Genomic DNA, 19360 nt, shown 5'->3' on the forward strand with positions numbered 1-19360 from the left:
TCACGGTTGGCTGTTCAGATGTGACGGAATGATGGAGGGTCAACAGGGATTCGGATTCACGGTGGGGGGGGGGGGTAAGGGCAAGAGAAGTGCTGCTGCTGGCAACTAGGGCTTATTTTTGGGGACTAGAGCTTATATTAATACTTACCCCAAAAATCATGCTAGGGCTTATTTTTTGGGGTAGGTTTTATTTTCAGGGAAACAGGGTACTGAGAAATGCTTTCTACTTCAAGCATGGAGGCTTTTCCTCCTATCCACTTTTCTCTTTCTGTCCTGAGCTTCATTGCAGCATAAAAACACCCTGAATGATGAGAAGAGCTTCCCCAGAGGATTTCAGGGGCCACCATTGGCTCCCAAATCTTGCACTAAAGAACACTGCACTAGGCTGTGAAAGTTAAGTTTCTATATATATCAGAAAATTCAAGTTTAAATACTATGAGGAAACGCTTTTATGTTATGGAAACTAAGAAGTAAAGTTTGTCCTTTTACGATTTAAATTGTCTTTATAAGGAAACCTACAATTTATTTTTTATCCCCAAATTATCAAAACACAGAGCAAAATAATATTCACTTACATAGAGAAATGTCCTCCTCTCCTCAAGGTTACCAGGGACTTGTCCATGATATGGGAAATGCCAGCATCTTCCATACCATTTCATGTTGTTTTTGACCCCCCCTGTTGTGCCATGCCCGCCTGCTCCGTGGCCTCCTTCTGTTCCCCCCAGAGCAAAGCATGATTGCTGTCAGCCCCCCAGCACATCCCTCCCCCCAAAGCAGCCCCCTTTCCCTCTCGCCCTGGTCCCCTGTTGTGCCATGCCTGCCTGCTCTGTGGTCCCTTCTGTTCCCCCCTCCCAGAGCAAAGCATGATTACTGTCTGCCTCAAGCACACCCCTCCCCCCAAATCAGCCCCCTTTCCCTCTCACCCTGGCCCTCTGCCTTCCTGTATCGCTCCCGTTCTTACCCTCTCTCCATCCCAGCTTCCTGGTGTCTTCTGGCCCACCGGCATGAACCTCTGCCACTGCTGCTGCTTCTCTTCAAAGCAGCCTGCTGATAATCGCCGGCCAGCTGTAGCGAACCTCGCGGGCCGCTCTCCACCTCGGTAGCACGTTCCCTCTGATGCACGGGATCGCGTCAGAGGGAACGTGCTACCGAGGTGGAGAGTGGCCTGCGAGGTTCACTACAGCCAGCCAGTGATCCTCAGCAGGCTGCTCTGAAGAGGAGAAGCAGCAGTGGCTGGTGAGTGAGGGTGGGCAGGGGGAGTCGCCGGCATGTTCTCCTTGCCTCTGTGCTCTCCTTGCCTTCGTGTTTGTAAATCAAATTTGGCACGGAGGCAGACACCAAGGTGGCAGGGATCACAAACCCTAAGTATACATGCGCGCTTAGGGTTTCATTATAGGGGATGTAATATTTTATGTTTGTAATTAAACTGTTGTGCTATTCCTCATTCCGCTTTATACTGCCATCATTTCTTCAGCAACTGGTTACAAAATTGACCTCAATAAAGTTATTTCAATTAAAAATATAAATGAAATTGATCCCTATTTGAAGCTCTATCAGCTTTTTCATACTGGCTTGTGCTTTAAAACTACCCAGTGCTGGCCCAGTGACGAGAAGATGTATTGCATGGGCATTATAAAATTCTGTATTCACATGCCATGGTGCTTTTGTTAGCTATATATTTCAAGCTTCAAGTTTATTTAAAATTTGATTTATCGCTTACTTAAAATTCAAAGCGATATACAAAACTAAAATTGCAGCTTTCTGGGAACAGCATGTTTAACTTAGACATGCCGCACAGGACATACACTTCCAAAAGGAAAAGAGGGGAAAGGAAATACAATTTTTTTGATAGTAAGAAAGACAAATAGGGAGTAAACGATAGGAAGGGTTAAAAACAAAAAGGCTCAAAATAGATTTCACCTGGAATGCCTCCTTAAAATACAGCCAGAAACACATACACTATCGGAACCCATATATTATTTATAATGAAATAACGGGAAGATTTTTAGTTACTTCATCTCTCTCTGGTAAATCACAATTTATGTAGGCACACTCCCCAAATTCTGTAAAGAATGCCTAAAGTTAGATGCCCACTTCAACCTTCAATGTCCTTTTTCCACTTTTATTTCTTGTTTAACTCTTTTAGGGCTTCAGATATACCATTGGTTACCCAGACATTTTCTATGGTTACCAAATGTAATTGTGGCCATGGCTTCCTCACTAGCCCCATTATACTCTTATTTTTTTCATGTTTTTGTTTTATTACCCAATTTTTTTAAAGTGCTCAGTGCTGAACTTAATAACTTAATCCTTATGCAAGTTTAAAACTTATCTTAATTTATTCAACTCATCTTAGTTTAGTCTTTTCTCTTAATATCATCGGGAAGGGACTTGTCATTTCGACATGTTTCGCCCTCCGGCTGCTTCAAGAAAAGTCTATGGACCCCTTAATCCAATAATTGGCACTTAATATCTCATAATTGCTGTTAATTGGACTTAATTGAAATTTAGGTGCCAAACTTGAAAAATCAGATATAATAAAAGCTTTAGTGGATATGCGCAGTGGGAAATTTGTGCGTCCGTGGCACTGCAAGCGCAGTAGGAGTGGCTGTTTCCGATGCATGCAGCATGTTTCCACAGCAGCGTAGGAGAAGCGCGGTGGTTTCCTTCAGCTGAGTGGTTTCCGACGCTTCCCCTATCGCTAGCGTGTGGTGGTCTTAGTTGTGGTGGCCGGTAGCGGCAGCTGGCCACTGGCACAGACAGTAGGTAGGTAGCAATTGCAGGGGCTGGTATGGGGGGGAAGGCATCAGCTTTTGGCGCTGGTGGGACAAAGGCTGGAAGGCAGTGAGTGGCGACATAGGAAGGAGCACTGTGGGCACTAAGGACATAGAAAGGAGGCACTGGGGCACTAAGGACATGGGAAGGAGGTATTGGGGCACTAAGGACATAGGAAGGAGGCACTGGGGCACTAAGGACATGGGAAGGAGGCACTGGGGCACTAAGGATATGGGAAGGAGTCACTGGGGGCACTAAGGACATGGAAAGGGGCACTAAGGACAAAGGAAGAGGCACTGGAAGCAATTAGGACATAGGAAAGAGGGAGGGAATAGAAAGGGACAATTGTTGGGCCTGAGTGCAGAACAAAAGAAATACAGCAGCCAAGGAGAGAGAGACAGACAGAAAGAAAGACAGACAGTGGCTTAAAGAATAGTGTAATTCTATAAAAAGTAGGTACCTAGTCCAAAGTGCCTTCCTAAATTAGGCATGGTTAGGGATGAATTGCGAGTATGATTTTGAATAAGATGTCTGTTTTGGACAAACACCATTTAGGCCAAAAAACCATGACTTAATAAAGTGAGCCTACATATTATATGCTTAGCGATTCACTTGAGGTAGGTCTTTTCAGACAAATCTGATCAATTTCTTTAATTGGGTGACCAGAGAATTGGATAAAGGTGTTCTCAACTGAATCCATGGCTTGCCCAAATTGTGCTTAATGCCCCCTCCTATGTTGACTTCAGAAAGCAGCTCAAAACACAATTATTCCACAGATTGAACTCTTAAGGCTTCTTACTACTACTATCTTTTACTACCATTCCTCTTTACTACTATCCTTAATGACTGTTATACCCATCCACTTATGGCCTGTAACCACTTCCTACTCCTCTTCTTATATTGTACACTTCAAACCTGTTAACCTCAATGATTTCAGTGTTTGTATTTTTGATTTAATTGCTGTTTTATATTTACTGCTGTTTTGTATTTTTTGATTAACTGCTGTGAACCGCCTAGAACTCCCTGGGTATGACGGTATACAAAATAAAATTATTATTATTATTATTATTATTAGATGTGGTGTATTTAGATTTTAGCAAAGCCTTTGACAGTGTTCCACCTAGATGTCTAATAAATAAACTGAGTGCCCTAGAGATGGGTCCCAAAGTGATGGGCTGGGTCAAAAACTGGTTGAGTGGAAGGCAACAGAGGGTAGTGATCAATGGAGATCACTCTGAGAAAAGGGATATTTCCAGTGGTGTGCCTCAAGGTTCTGTTCTTAGGCCTGCTCTTTTTAACATTTTTATAAACGATATTGCTGACGGGTTGTCGGGTAAGATTCGACTCTTTGTGGATGATACCAAAATCCTCAATACAGTAGATACCCCGGATGGTATAAATAACATGAAGAAATACCTAGCAAAGAAAGAAGAATGGTCTGAAATTTGGCAGCTAAAATTTAATGCTAAGAAATGCAAGGTCATGTATTTGGGCTGCAAAAACTCGAGGGAAGGGTACCATTTAGGGGTGAAAAACTTATGTGCATCACAGAAGAGCGAGACTTGGGTTTGAATGTATATGTATATATAAGGTGGCCAAACAGGTTGAAAAGGTGATGGCGGAAGCTAAAAGGATGCTAGGTTGGAGAGGTATGGCCAGTAGGAAAAGGAGGTATTGATGCCCCTGTATAAGACTTTGGTGAGATCTCATTTAGAATATTGTGTACAATTTTGGAAGCCACACCTTCAAAAAGATATAAAAGGATGGAGTCTGTCCAAAGGAAGGTAACAAAATGGTGTGTGGTTTTTGTCATGAGTATGGGGACAGACTTAAAGATCTCAACCTGTATACTTTGGAGGAAAGATGGGAAATGGGAGATATGATAGAGACATTTAAATACCTACATAATGTAAATGTGCATGAGTCAAGTCTCTTTCATTTGAAAGGAAGCTCTGGAATGAGAAGGCATAGAATGAAGTTAAGAGGTGATAGGATCAGGAGTAATCTAAGGAAATACTTTATTAAAGAAAGGGTGATAAATGCATGGAACAGTTTCCTGGAAGAAGTGGTGGAGACAGAGATTGTCTGAATTTAAGAGGGCCTGGGATAGGCATGTGGGATCTCTCAGAAAGAGATAATATTTCTGCAGATGGGCAGACTAAATGGGCCATTTGGCAATCATGTTTCTATGTTTCCTAACACCACTTAGGTGATGATAAGCATGATTCTGTACAATGCTCTTAAATTTTATAGAATTGCACTTAGCACTTTACTAGGCAGGACTAACCTTTTAGGTGACCTTTATAGAATAAGGGTCACTGTGCTTCTTTTTGGCCTTCTCTCTTATTTTATTGCCTTTGTTTTCTTAGACCCTACTAGGCTATGCATTTGAGCTCCATAAATGATTGATATTTTCTTTCTATAATCCTTATTCTAAGCTTTCTATTTTATAAAGGGGACAATTGAATTGATTTTATATTTGCTTGAAATTATGGGCTCCTTTTACGAAGGTGCATTAGGGCCTTAATGCGTAGAATAGCACGCACTAAAATGCCACACGGGCTAGCCGCTACTGCCTCCTCTTGAGCAGGTGGTAGTTTTGGGGCTAGCACGCACCATAGCGCGTGCTAATTCGGTGCGTGTGCTAAAAACGCTAGTGCACCTTCATAAAAGGAACCTATTTGTGCAGCTCCTCATTTGAACTGACATTAAAACATGTGCTTCATTTTTTAGCTCCATCATTATCTGAAGAAGGTCCACTTTAAGAACAGGCTGGGTGAAGAGGTTTCTTTTGATGAGAATGGTGACCTTACCAGTGGATATGATGTTATAAATACAGTCTGTCTACCCAATAGTATGCAGAGAATTGAATTTGTAGCAAGCTATAACCCTTATGCTCCCCCAGGGCAGGATTTTACCATCAATGAGGAGATTGTGTGGGCTACTTCATTTATTCAGGTCAGAATTGACATTAGAGCATAGTGGAAGGTATTCAGTGCTTTGTGATTATCTGCCAAACAATCTGCGTAATCAGTACCATTAACAGAGAAACACATCTTGTAATAAGGGTATGGAGCCTAAAAGTGTTTTATTTGCTTTCTGATATTCCATGCAGTATCATTAGCATGAAATACTATGGACTGTTCATGAAGTGAATGTTTCAAATAGAGAATGGCATGGGGGGGGGGGGGGTGTCAAAATTTGTCCCCACCCCCAGAGGCAATGTCCCCATCCATGCCCTGCCCCCATGGGCTCTGTCCTCATATGCGCAAGCCTTGAACAATTACAATTTTATATTTAAAAAATGAAAAAGGACTTGATTTCTAAAATGGAATCAAATAAGGATAAAGTATTTTTATAAAGGAGTGGAGGCATGGCCTAGTGGTTAGAGCAGTTGCCTCAGGACCCTGAGGTTGGAGGTTCAAGCTCAATAATTCTCCTAAGTAGCTTGGCAAAGGATTTAAAAATTAAGGGGTAATTTTAGAATGTTTTTCCTGTCTTGAACGCCTATTTTACAAGCAAGAATGCCCTTCTAAAAAATTATGAAGCTGCATATGTGAAAAATAGACATATGAAAAGTGTACATGTTTGTTCACTTGATTTACATTATATTAATTCTGGAGACATAGTTTGGGTGGAACAGATGCAGAGTTGCGATATACTTACATTGTTTATAAAAATAAGCATGTACTGTATATTAAGAGAATACATGCACAAATGTATGCCTTTATCTTTGCAGGCAGAAGTTTGTGCATTGGCTTGTATGCACCAATGGGATTGAATTTGGGAGACTAATCTATGTTGAGGGTCATCTTCAAAATGTTGTCTAAGTCAGAATGTTCCATATGGACATCCATCTCATATATATTTTTGAACAGGATACAGCATGTTTGAAAATAAGCGACATAGATACTCATTTGCTGGAAACATGCAACATGAACATCCATTTTACAGCCCAAAATATCTAAATTTTGACCGGAAGAGAAAATGAACAAGGACATCTATAGAACAACATTATTAGAAAATAGTCTCACAGATGTCTGTGCAGAGTATATGGGTAGCCTAGTGGTTGGTGTAAACTAAGAGAGACAAGTTCAAATCCTAGTTCAACTTTTTTTTTTGTAATTGTGTGCCCTCCAGTAACAGAAAATCCCTATTGTACCTGAATGTACACCACTTCAGAAGCCTTCAGTCTTGTTGGTGTCTTATATATATAAATACATCAAGTATTTTTCTGTCCCTGAAGAACTCGCAATTTTTAAAACAAATGTTGAAATAGGATTTAAATCTGGCTTTCTTGGTTTACACTAACCTCTAGGCTGCCCCACTGCATTTACTACTAAGGCCCTGATTCTATAACCAGCGCCTAAATTTAGCCATTGGTAGGCACCATGCCAATGGTCAGAAATGGCAGGGTTGAAGCACCTACCAATGCCTAAATAAAAGGCGGCTAAAATGGCCTCTGAAATCACGGCTAGGTAGACACTTTAGATCACTTAACGCCAAAGTAGGCATGGCCAATGCCCAAAGTAGCATTAGGTGATTTAAAGTGGCTACCCAATTGTGAATCACACCAAGATAGGCAGCTGAAATGTAGGCCAGGGTAACCCTAGCCTACATTTTAGCCACCTATCTTTGCCTAGACCTCAAGAGCCGATTGCGACAGGAGAATTCCCCCATCAGCAGAGCAGCATGGATTCCACAAAGCTACGATTCTTGGGCGCCAGTAAAAAAATTATGGCTTTATGGAGTCCCTGCAGCTCAGCTGAATTTGGAGGGGGAAATTCCCCTGCTATAATCAGCTGAGAGTAGTTGCGGCATGGAACCCCCCTTATGTGACCTAAATTCAGCCGGCAGGATAGATGCTCACTCCCTCCTGCCGGTGCCCCTCTGAACATCCCTGGTAGGAAGGATGCCCAATCCCTCTTGTTGGCACCCCCTCCACTAACACCCCCACCCCACGCTTTAGTGTTTAGCGCGTGCTAAATCGATTGGCGCATCTTAGTCAAAGAGTGCCATAATCACTGTCCAAGCTCCCTGAATATGCAATTCTTCAATATTTTTCAGCTTTCATCTAATTCAATCCAATAAGCCTTCTGAATTTGGCAGGCCTGCAGACACTTTCTAAATCTTGTGGAAGAGAATTCCATATAACAGGTACAGCATAATAAAAAAACACCTTTTCGTGTGCATTCCAATCTTCCATTCCTAATATCTGGAACTTCATGGGGAATGGCCTGTCTAGAACATAAATTTTGGGAGAGCTAATATGGTTTTATAAGTTTAGACAAAGTAATCGGTAAACCTGGCTCTAAAGCTTTGAATATATTTACCATAAGTTTATATCTAATACGGTGATAAACTGGCAACCAGTAACTAAGCACCAGCAAAGAAGTAACATGGTCCCACCCAAAACACATCCAGAACATGCTTTGTTACTATTTTGACTTACCACAGTGTTGAATTTTCCTATTCTTCCTTTGCAAATTCAGGATTTGGACTTTCCAAACATATGGATGTTCATTTTAAGATGTCCATATGCTTTGAAAATGAGTTCGAAAGTCACATAGATTCCCATTTTGCAGAAACCTTTTTTGATGTTTCTTATATGGGACTTATAAAATCAAACCCTACATGTATTAAGTTGTTCCATAGTCAGAGAGAAAAGGAAATACTGCATTTCAAAATTAGAGCACACCGTTGTACATGTACAAGATTCCTTATCCAAAATTCTGAAAAATGTAATAGCTCTGAAAGCCGTCATTTGACACAAACCAGAAGTAGTCAATTTCCCCAAAGAGACACACACTGAAGCCAACACAGAAACATAGGTTTTCCCTGTTCTCTATGCAGTGAGAAGCAGAAAGGAAACATTTATCTCTGTCACTAGCACAGAAAGCTGAGGTATTGATCATGGTGTATCTGTACAATGGCTGACTGGAAAATATGATTTGGGAACAACAATCATGAATTAAAGAAACAAGTTAAGTTGACGTTTTACAGTGAGAGAAATGACCAGAAATTAATGAAAAACAGGAAAACATTGTATAGGGCCAAAAAATGAAGATTTAGATCATGTGCTGATTGAGTGGGTTTGGCAAAGAAGTTGTGAACATATGCCATTCACTGCTGCTTTGATGGTAATGAAGCAAGCTCAAAAATACCATCAAGAACTGAACATTGATGGTGAATGTGAATATTCAGAAGGCTGGCTGCAGAAATGGTTGTTGAATTTTGAAATAAAAAAGTTTGGTAGCAATTTTATGGGTTTTTCTCCTCTTAAAATATTTAGACACCCCCACAATCTAAATGCAGTAAGAGCTGCCCTCCAGGCTTCAGGAAATTAACCAGGGAAGGAGAACCTCTCTGCTGCTATGACTGTATCCTCTGTCCGGAGGGAGAGGTTTCTAACCAAACTGGTATGTGATGATATAGAAGTTTCAGAGTGTCTGTGGCTCCAGATTATTCACTGTGGCTTTTTGAAATTAGAGCTATATGTTTGATTGACTGTGTGTACTGCAAAATTTAAGATCTTAATTTGAAGTTAACTTCCATTTGACCATTATTACTTATATATATATTGGTTCCAATTAGGATTTACTTGTGGATCTTGCTAAGTACTAGTTTATAAAAATATGTGCATAAGTATTTTAGCACACATCTGAAAGAAGACTATGGGAGTGAAAAAGAGCAAAATCTTCCTCACCAAATATCACGAAAACCAGAAAGAGCAGAAAACTTTGAAAATTATATTAAGAAATGAACCTCCCTTTTAAAAAACCTTTTACAAAACTCTATGAGCATAGGAGCAGTGCAGAACATTCATTGTGCTGACTTACACTAAAACCCCCCATTTGCAGTTTTGTAAAATGGGGGGGGGGGGTATTTGCACTTGTTGATGACAATATCACCTAGAGAAGTGTTTCATAAATATTTACATGATGTGTTTCATTTCAATAATTTTATTGTTATTTATAATTAAATTACAACAATAAGACTAAACAATGAACATATCAAAGAACATACAATGTTCAATAAATAACCTAAAATATAAAGTATGGACGTGTTACTAAAAAAAAAAAGCAATTAAAGACAATTATATTAACATATTAATAGGGTAATACAGTAATATCAATCAATGGTTTCCAATTTTCAAATATATGTTAAGTTTTCTTCTTTAAAGCTGCTACTCAATCATATTTATTAATAATAATAATAATAATAACAGTTTATATACCGCAATACCGTTAAGTTCTATGCGGTTTACAAAAGATTATTGGGGTACAAGTTGAGTTGACGTACAAGTTGAATTAACTTAAGGGATGTGGGGAACAATTGGGAGAAAGGGCAAGAGAGGGGAAAGAGGGAAGTGGGTCAGCTGTCTAGGTCTTTCGGGAATAGGTGGGTTTTGAGGCGTTTCCTGAATATCTCATAAGTGGTGGGCAATAGGAGTTGTTCTAGGTCTTTACCCCATAGAGCAGCCTGATGTGAGAGAAGATGCTCATGGTGTTTTTTTTAGTTTGCATCCTCTAACCAGGGGAGAAACGAAGTGAAAGTGGGATCTTCTCTTGTGTTTGTTGGCTGAGAAGGAGAATAGGTCAGTGATGTATTTAGGGGTTAGACCGTAGAAAACTTTAAAACAGAGGCAGGTGAACTTAAACTTTACACGAGCTTCCATCGGCAACCAGTGTAGCTGTTTGAAGTATGGCATCACGTGATCGAACTTCTTTAGACCGAAGATTAGTCTGACCGCAGTGTTTTGCACTAGTTGCAATCGTCGCATATTCTTTTGAGGGATTGATAAGTAGACGATGTTATAGTAGTTGAGTTGACTTAATACGAGGGATTGGACCAAGATTCTGAAGACAGAGTTATCAAAGTATGCTTTAATGGATTTAAGTTTCCAGAGGGTTAAAAAACTCTTTTTGATTATGGAGTCCACCTGATCTTTCATGGTGAGGCATTGGTCCAGAGTTACACCCAGTATTTTAATGGTGGGCTGTATGGGGTAGTTATGTTTGTTGATGTCTAGTGGGGTTTTGGTGTCAAGAGGGTGCGGTGAAGCGACAAAGAATTTTGTTTTCTCAGTATTGAGCTTGAGTTTGAAGTTTGTTGTCCAATGTTCCATCAAGTTTATGGCTTCTGATGTTTTTGGAATTTTTTCCGAGATAGAGTTGGCAAATGGGATAATAATTGTGAAGTCATCAGCGTAACTGAATAATTTTATCCCCAGCTGGGTTAATTGAACGCTCAGTGAGGTCATGTAGATATTGAAAAGCAGAGGGGATAGTGGGGACCCTTGCGGAACGCCGGATGGGTTGCTCCAGGTGTTGGAGAGGTCATTGTTGAAGCGAACCTGATAGGTTCGGGACGAAAGGAAACCATGAAACCTACTACACAGAGGGAATTCTATCACATATTATAATCAAGTACAGATGTATCTTTCCAATGATGTAATATTAGTTTTATAGCACTATGGAATGCAATATTCAGTCATTTATTATGAATGTTGTCAATCTAAATGCCATTATGTCCAAATAATATAAATTGAAAGTAAAGCTGTTCCTGTATACCAAGTATTGAACCTATAGTTTACCATATAGAACACTAAAATGGCTGAATTATCTTACAGTTCCAAAATACACTTTCACAAGAAAGATACAAAAGATGTCATATAAAACATAAACAGTACCGCTTTGGTTTAAATGGGATGTGTCCCCAAAAAATGGAGGAAAAGCCTCAGACTGAAGCTCTCCCACCACCACAATGGTGGTCCAAGGTGGTTGGGTGATAACCTCACTGGCAAAAAACCTCCATTGCACTCCCAAAATGTAAAACCTTAAGCAGGGCTGTCTGTGCAGAGTGATAGAAGAAAGAAACTTTCAATTTATCTTCTGTTGATCGATACACCAACGGTGGCCAGCGTTTCATGAGTCTGCTGCCTCAGGGGGTAAAAAAATCCGATCAAACTTTAAACGGGATGCCGAACCGCATCTCCTGATCATCATTTAAAGTATCAATTCTATTTCTTCATTATTTTATTAATAAATTAATTACTTTCTTATTACTATCTTCTTATTTAATGTAACCTAACTCTTAAACAAATTATCAAATTTTAGTATATTAATATTTTAATGTTTTAATATTTCATTAAATTTCTTTCACTTTCATTCAATTTATTAAAAATATATTAAAATTGAATGAAAGTGAAAGAAATTTAATGAAATATTAAAACATTAAAATATTAATTTACTAAAATTTGATGAGTTAGGTTACATTAATTAAGAAGATAGTAATAAGAAAATAATTAATTTATTAATAAAGTAATGAAGAAATAGAATTGATACTTTAAATAATGGTAGGAAGGACGGGTTCAAGCCTATGATGTTATCAGGAGGAAAAAATGTTTCTTCTCTTGGAAGAAATTCCAGTATGAGTTAAATTGCTACACTTTCTGAGGCTTGTTCCAGTCAGTATCACTTGTTTTAAGAAAGTGAAGAGAAAGATTTGCCACAATTTAAGTTGTTGTTTGAATGGTTCTGTCTTTTTATATATAAACTAATATACACACATTAGCATTTAGCGCTCGCTAATCGGTTAGTGCACCTTAGTAAAAGAGGACTTAAGTTGTTGTATTGTCCAGACACCTTTTAATTGTCAATCTTTCCAGTTTATAATCTTTCCTTGAATTTTAAGATTAACAATGTTCCAGAAAGTGCAAAAAACTTTGAAAATGACATTAAGCAATTAAATTTGCACTTGATGATAATGATATCACCTAGAGAAGTGTTTCATAAATATCTAAAAGATGTTTTAGTAACATACAGAATCTTCCTCCATTGCACAAGATATATTATGTTCCAATTACTAAGAACCAAGAAGAAAGAAGAGAGATAACTTGCTTTAATAAAGAGACCAAAAGCAAAAAAAACAAAAAAAAAGGCAAGTGTGGTATCCAATAATATCCAATAATATCACTTTATCACTTTTATTATATGAGTAAAATCATATCCCAAGGATCCCAGTTTTGGCATATAGTATACCTTCCTCAGGGGACACTGAAACTTGGACAAGTGAAAAAGTGATGGAAGAACCATCAGCTAATACATAGCATAGGCACCACTCAAACTCAATTAGTAAAAAAGGACAGGCACCCAGAAGGATGTACATGTAAATTGAAATGGTTTCCAATTGGCACCAATGCTTGATGGTTAGCACCCAATTATTGGTCCTAAGTGTCTCATTACTTAAATTGTGTGCACACATTGGGCTTTTGCCCTCATTTACATGCACAATTTTCAGTGTCATTTATAGAACCCAGAGATACAAAGCATCAAATGATTTTCCAGCAGTGCAATAATGAGAAATTTTAGCACCTTGGGAATTCAATGGTATTTGCATGCCCTTTCCTGCTTAATTCCAGGCTATTCTTGCCTCTCCTGCAAATTCACCATCATCAGCCATTTTGTCTCTTTTGATACAATAGCCTGTAAAAAAGAATTTCTCGGCATCATCCTTCATCCTCCACTGGAGGTATTGCGGGAGAGGGGAGATATGTTAGAGGTGTTTAAATATAACCATGGCATAAATAAACATGAGGCGAGTCTCTTTCAATTGAAAGGAAACTCAGAGAAAGAGGGCATGGGATGAAGTCAAGAGGTGATGGGCTCAGAAGTAATCTAAGGAAATGCTTTATTATAGACAAGGTGGTAGATGAGTGGCATAGTGGACTGGTAGAGACAAAGACTTTCTGAATTCAAGAAAGCATGGAACAGGCACGTGAGATCTCTTAGGGAGAGGAGATAGTGGATGCTGCGCATGGGCAGACTGGATGGGTCATTTGGCCTTTATCCGTTTCATGTTTCCCCAATCTGCAAAATTTTGTACACAAAGGGCTGGATTCTGTAAAGGGTGCCTAAATCTGCCGGAGTCTACAGAATAGTGCTAGCTGCATGTTAATCACACTTAGGTGCTGTTAACAGAATCGTGGCTACTAGCGCTTAAGAAAAAAAACATAGGCACCATTAATGTAGGCCTGCTTTTTAGAGACCTACATTTCATGTACCTAATTTTTATAGAAAATCCCATCTAACAGCGCTAAAACCACATCTACTTTGTCTATAGGCATCGCTAGAAATCATTGCTGTAGATATGATTCTAGTGACTACTTTTTAAACAATTTTTAATTGTCAATCATCAACACTCAATTACCATATCAATTAAAGCCAATTAAAGTAATTAAGTGAGGTAGTGGTAGGGACCTACCACTGCCTAACTTACAGCACCATTTGCCGAATCAGCCCCAAATTGCCCACTGTTGATTTGATAATAGAGTTACCCAGTAAAACTTTCCTAGGCTTATTAACTCTGCAGGAAACACTGTCACTCCCCAAGGAACTAGTTACCTAATGCCATAATTAAGTGGCTGATTATTTTTTTAAGTAGCGTATAATTCGATTCCTAAGGTTAATTCTTAAAAAATTATATCATTAGATACTGTAGAAATATGCCATATTTTCTTTTTTTAAAAAAACTTTTTACATTCTCCAAACATACATATCACCAAAATGTTTGGATATTACAGAAAAAAATGTAATATTTCAGATAATAAGCATATTCAATAATCATAAATAAAATTTGCTAAATCATCATCAAATCAAATAGTACCCAAGATATACACAATAAACAAAAGGTAATCAAAAAATCGGTAAAAGTTGTTTCAAATCTAAACCTCCAGAGCCATCCCACATGGTGTTGATTTAGTCCTACACAGTTGCATTAACATCTTCTCTAGCCTTAGGAAAATATTCCAGAAATGTGCCAAGTTTTCTAAAATAATCTTGGTAACATACTAAAGACATGTCATTCTTTTACAGATATGGACAGCTGTACAAGGTGCCCAGAGGATCAATGGCCTAATAAGGAAAGAATTTCCTGTATCCCAAAAGTTATAAATTACTTGTCCTATGAAGAATCTTTGGGAATAACTTTGAGTCTCATCAGTGTTATTATCTTCACAAACATTGTTGTCATTCTTGGAATCTTTATTTATCACCGAGATACTCCGATAGTGAAAGCCAACAACAGAGACCTCAGCTATATCATCCTTGTCTCCCTCATGCTCAGCTGCCTCTGTCCCTTTATATTTATTGGCCATCCTAATAAGATGACTTGTGTTCTCAGACAGACTGCCTTTGGGATCACTTTCTCTATTTCTCTGTCTTCTATACTGGCTAAAACAGTCACTGTGGTAATGGCCTTCAAAGCCACCAAACCAGGAAGCAAGTTCCGAAAATGGATGGGTTCTAGAATATCTAGCTCTATAGTCCTTTCTTGTTCCCTTTTTCAAGCTATTTTTTGTCTTGTTTGGTTGCTCACTTCTCCTCCATCTCCATACCTTAACATGCAATCAGAAATTGGAGCAATACTTATTGAATGTAAGGAAGGGTCAGTAATTGCTTTTTACAGTGTTTTGGGTTATTTGGGAATTTTGTCTGGTACTAGTTTCATCGTAGCTTTTCTAGCAAGAAATTTACCTGATAGTTTCAACGAGGCCAAGCACATCACCTTCAGCATGCTGGTGTTCTGCAGTGTCTGGGTGTCTTTCATCCCAACATACCTGAGCACCAAAGGCAAGTACATGGTGGCAGTAGAGATATTTGCTATCCTGGCCTCCTCCACTGGACTGTTGAGCTGTATCTTTATCCCTAAGTGTTATATTATTCTGATTAGACCTGAAAGGAACAACAGGATGTACCTAACAAAGAACTAGAATGATTATTATTTGTATAAGTTATTGTTAATTTAATATTGTGATAATCTTATTATTGAATTCGGTATTTTGGCTCCCCAAATTAAAAGGATAAAAAAGTAAAAGAAACAAAAAAAACATGGGAAAAATTCATTTCACTACCTTGGATATCTTGTTATCACTCTTGCTGCCACTTTTGTCTGACCTTCTGCCTTGTCACTCTTTTCATATCATCGTGGTGTTTTTATTTTCAATGATAAGAACATAAGAACATAAGCAGTGCCTCTACTGGGTCAGACCCGAGGTCCATCGTGCCCAGCAGTCCGCTCACGCAGCGGCCCAACAGGTCCAGGACCTGTGCAGTAGCCCTCTATCTATACCCCTCTATCCTTTTTTCCAGCAGGAAATTGTCCAATCCTTTCTTGAACTCCAGTACCGTACTCTGTCCTATTACGTCTTCTGGAAGCGCATTCCAGGTGTCCACCACACGCTGGGTAAAGAAAAACTTCCTAGCTTTCGTTCTGAATCTGTCTCCTTCCAACTTTTCCGAATGCCCTCTTGTTCTTTTATGTTTTAAAAGTTTGATGAATCTGTCCCTCTCTACTCTCTCTATGCCCTTCATGATCTTGTAGGTCTCTATCATGTCTCCTCTGAGTCTCCTCTTTTCCAGGGAGAAGAGCCCCAGTCTCTCCAATCTTTCAGCGTATGAAAGGTTTTCCATGCCTTTAATCATTCATGTCGCTCTCCTCTGGACCCTCTCAAGTATTGCCTTCTTAAGGTACGGTGACCAATACTGAACACAGTACTCCAGATGCGGGCGCACCATTGCCCGATACAACGGCAGGATGACTTCTCTCGTTCTGGTCGTAATACCCTTCTTAATAATACCCAACATTCTGTTTGCCTTCTTCGCGGCTGCTGCGCATTGTGCTGTTGACTTCATTGTTGTGTCCACCAGTACACCCAAATCTCTTTCAAGGCTACTTCTCTCTAACACTAATCCCCCCATTTGGTAGCTGAACATCGGGTTTTTTCTCCCTAAATGCATGACCTTGCATTTCCCTACATTGAAGTCCATCTGCCATTTATTCGCCCATTCCTCCAGTTTTCTTAGGTCCCTTTGTAGGTCCTCACACTCTTCCGCATTTCTAACCCTTCTACAGAGTTTAGTGTCATCCGCAAATTTGATAACTTCACACTTCGTCCCCGTTTCCAGGTCATTGATAAATACATTGAACGCAGCAGCCCGAGTACAGACCCCTGCGGAACCCTGCTTGTGACCTTCCTCCAGCTCGAGTAATGACCCTTCACTCCAACCCTCTGCCTTCTGCCTGCCAACCAGTGTTTGATCCATCTGTGCACGTCCCCTTCCACCCCGTGGTTCCACAGCTTCCTAAGTAGCCGCTCATGGGGTACCTTGTCAAAGGCCTTTTTGAAGTCGAGGTAAATGATGTCTACGGGTTCCCCATTATCCAACTGACTGTTTACCCCCTCAAAGAAGTGCAGTAAGTTTGTTTGGCACGATCTTCCCTTGCAGAAGCCCATTTTTTTCGATGTGCTCACAGATGCTGTCCTTTATCAGTGCTTCTACCATCTTGCCCGCAACCGATGTCAAACTGACCGGCCTATAGTTTCCCGGGTCTCCTCTTGACCCCTTTTTAAAGATAGGTGTAACATTTGCTATCTTCCAGTCCTCCGGGATCTCTCCAGTTTTTAAAGATAGGTTGCAAACTTGTTGGAGTATTCCCGCTATCTCATTTCTTAGTTCTTTTAGTACCCTATGGTGGATACTGTCCGGGCCTGGTGATTTGTCGCTTTTCAATCTATCTATCTGTTGGAGGACATCCTCATAGCTCACCTCTATTGTTGACAGTTTTTCTTCTTGGTCTCCATGGAAGATCACGTCATGTGTCCTCGCTTGTGAAGACTGACGAGAAAAATTTGTTTAACCTGTCGGCTACCTCTTTTTCCTCCTTTATCACTCCCTTTCTGTCTCCATCATCCAAAGGTCCTACTTCCTCCATCGCCGGTTGCTTCCCTTTAACATATCTGAAGAATGATTTGAAGTTTTTTGCCTCCCTGGCCAGCCTCTCTTCGTATTCTCTTTTCGCTCTCCTAACCACTTGATGACACTCTTTTTGACTTTTCCTGTGTTCTTTCCAGTTCTCCCCAGTTTGGTCCTTTTTCCATTTCCGGAATGATTTTTTCTTGTCTCCTACCGCTTTCTTCACCTCATCATTTATCCATGCGGGATCTTTTGCTCGTTTTTTTTTGCACCCTTTTCTAAATCTGGGGATGTACATATGTTGCGCTTCTTGCACTGTGCACTTGAATAGAGACCAGGCTTGCTCTACGGTTTCTGTTTTTCTTGAGCTTTTTCCTTACCATTGCTCTCATAGCATCATAGTTCCCTTTCTTGAAGTTGAACGTTGTTGCTGTGGTTCTTTTCCCTTTTGCTGTACCTACTTCTAAGTTGTACTGGATCATGTTGTGATCGCTGTTTCCTAGTGGTCCTACCATTTCCACTTCCTTTGCTGGTCCCCCTAGTCCGTTGAGGATTAGGTCAAGAGTGGCATTCCCTCTTGTTGGTTCCTTGACAAGCTGATCCATAAAGCAGTCCCTCACAGCCTCTAAGAATTCTGTTTCCCTTGCACAGTTGGAGTTTCCAATACTCCAGTTTATCCTGGGGTAGTTAAAATCTCCCATTACTGTCACGTTCCTGTTGTTGCCTTCCCGCCTCAATTCTGCTGCCAGATCTTTGTCGTTTGCTTCCGTTTGTCCAGGTGGATGATAGTATAGACCCAATCTTATGTCAGGGCCATTTTTTCCCGGTAATTTAACCCATAATGACTCCAATCCTTCCGCCTTTGGTTCTATATCCACTGCGGACGAGGAAATGGTGTCTTTTATGTATAGTGCTATTCCTCCACCCTTCTTGTGAGTCCTGTCTCTTCTATAGAGTTTGTACCCTGGCAGTACTACGTCCCATTGGTTATCCTCGTTCCACCATGTTTCCGTGATTCCAATGATGTCTAGGTCCTCTTTTTTGGCTTTGACTTGTAACTCACACATTTTGTACTTTAGGCTCCTTGCATTTGCATACAAACAATTTAAGTCCCGGTGTTTTCTTTTCTCTGCTGGTTTTGCATGTGTTTTGATCCTCTTGCCATCTCCTATTTGGGCCGCCAGTCCTTGATTTCTGCTCCTTTCTTCCTCATTTTTTGGTGCATCCTTATCATCCGCAACCTGATTTTCGGATTTCTTCTGTTCCTCTAGTTTTGTCCGTTTGCCCTTCTTGTTGGTCAACAGTTTCTGTTGTTCGTCACTTGCTTGTTCCCAGCATTTTTCCCACTCAGTATCTTCTTTGGATACTCTTGTCTGAACCGTCGACTTCAGGTCGACTGTCGGCTTTCCCCTTCTTCTCAGTTTAAAGCCTGCTCGATTCCTCTCTTGACATTGTTTGCTAGCAGCCTCGTTCCTGCCGTCTCAGGTGTAGTCCGTCCCTCCTGTAGAGCTTGTTCTTCCCCCAAAAAGTTGTCCAGTTCCTCACAAAAAGAAATCCTCCTTCTTCGCACCATCTCCTCAACCATGCGTTTATTGCTTGTAGCTCAGTCTGCCTCTTCACGTCTGCCCTCGGTACTGGCAGAATCTCTGAGAATGCTATCTTCTGTGTCCTCACCTTATAGTATCAAACCATGTAAATATATAGATACTAGTCTTTTAGCCCGTTACATTAACGGGTGCTAGAATATATGTGTGTGTGTCTGTCTTTATTTCTTTTTCTCTCTCCTTAGCCGCTTTCTGTATTTCTGTCTTTCTTTTTTTCGTTTTTCC

General features: G+C 40.0%; 1 protein-coding gene across 1 annotated transcript in view; it reads left to right on the top strand.

Annotated features, from left to right (window-relative positions):
• Window positions 1–15547, top strand: part of LOC117346277 (vomeronasal type-2 receptor 26-like) — a 34656-nt gene extending 19109 nt beyond the window's left edge. Inside the window, exons 4-6 of the mRNA XM_033915678.1 lie at window positions 5509–5733; window positions 9068–9194; window positions 14652–15547. Of these exons, the coding sequence (XP_033771569.1) occupies window positions 5509–5733; window positions 9068–9194; window positions 14652–15547 (1248 nt within the window). The remainder of the gene's footprint in view (window positions 1–5508; window positions 5734–9067; window positions 9195–14651) is intronic.
• Window positions 15548–19360: the final 3813 nt, after the last annotated feature.

The sequence above is a fragment of the Geotrypetes seraphini genome, chromosome 12 (assembly GCF_902459505.1).
Source record: "Geotrypetes seraphini chromosome 12, aGeoSer1.1, whole genome shotgun sequence".
Classification (NCBI taxonomy): domain Eukaryota; kingdom Metazoa; phylum Chordata; class Amphibia; order Gymnophiona; family Dermophiidae; genus Geotrypetes; species Geotrypetes seraphini.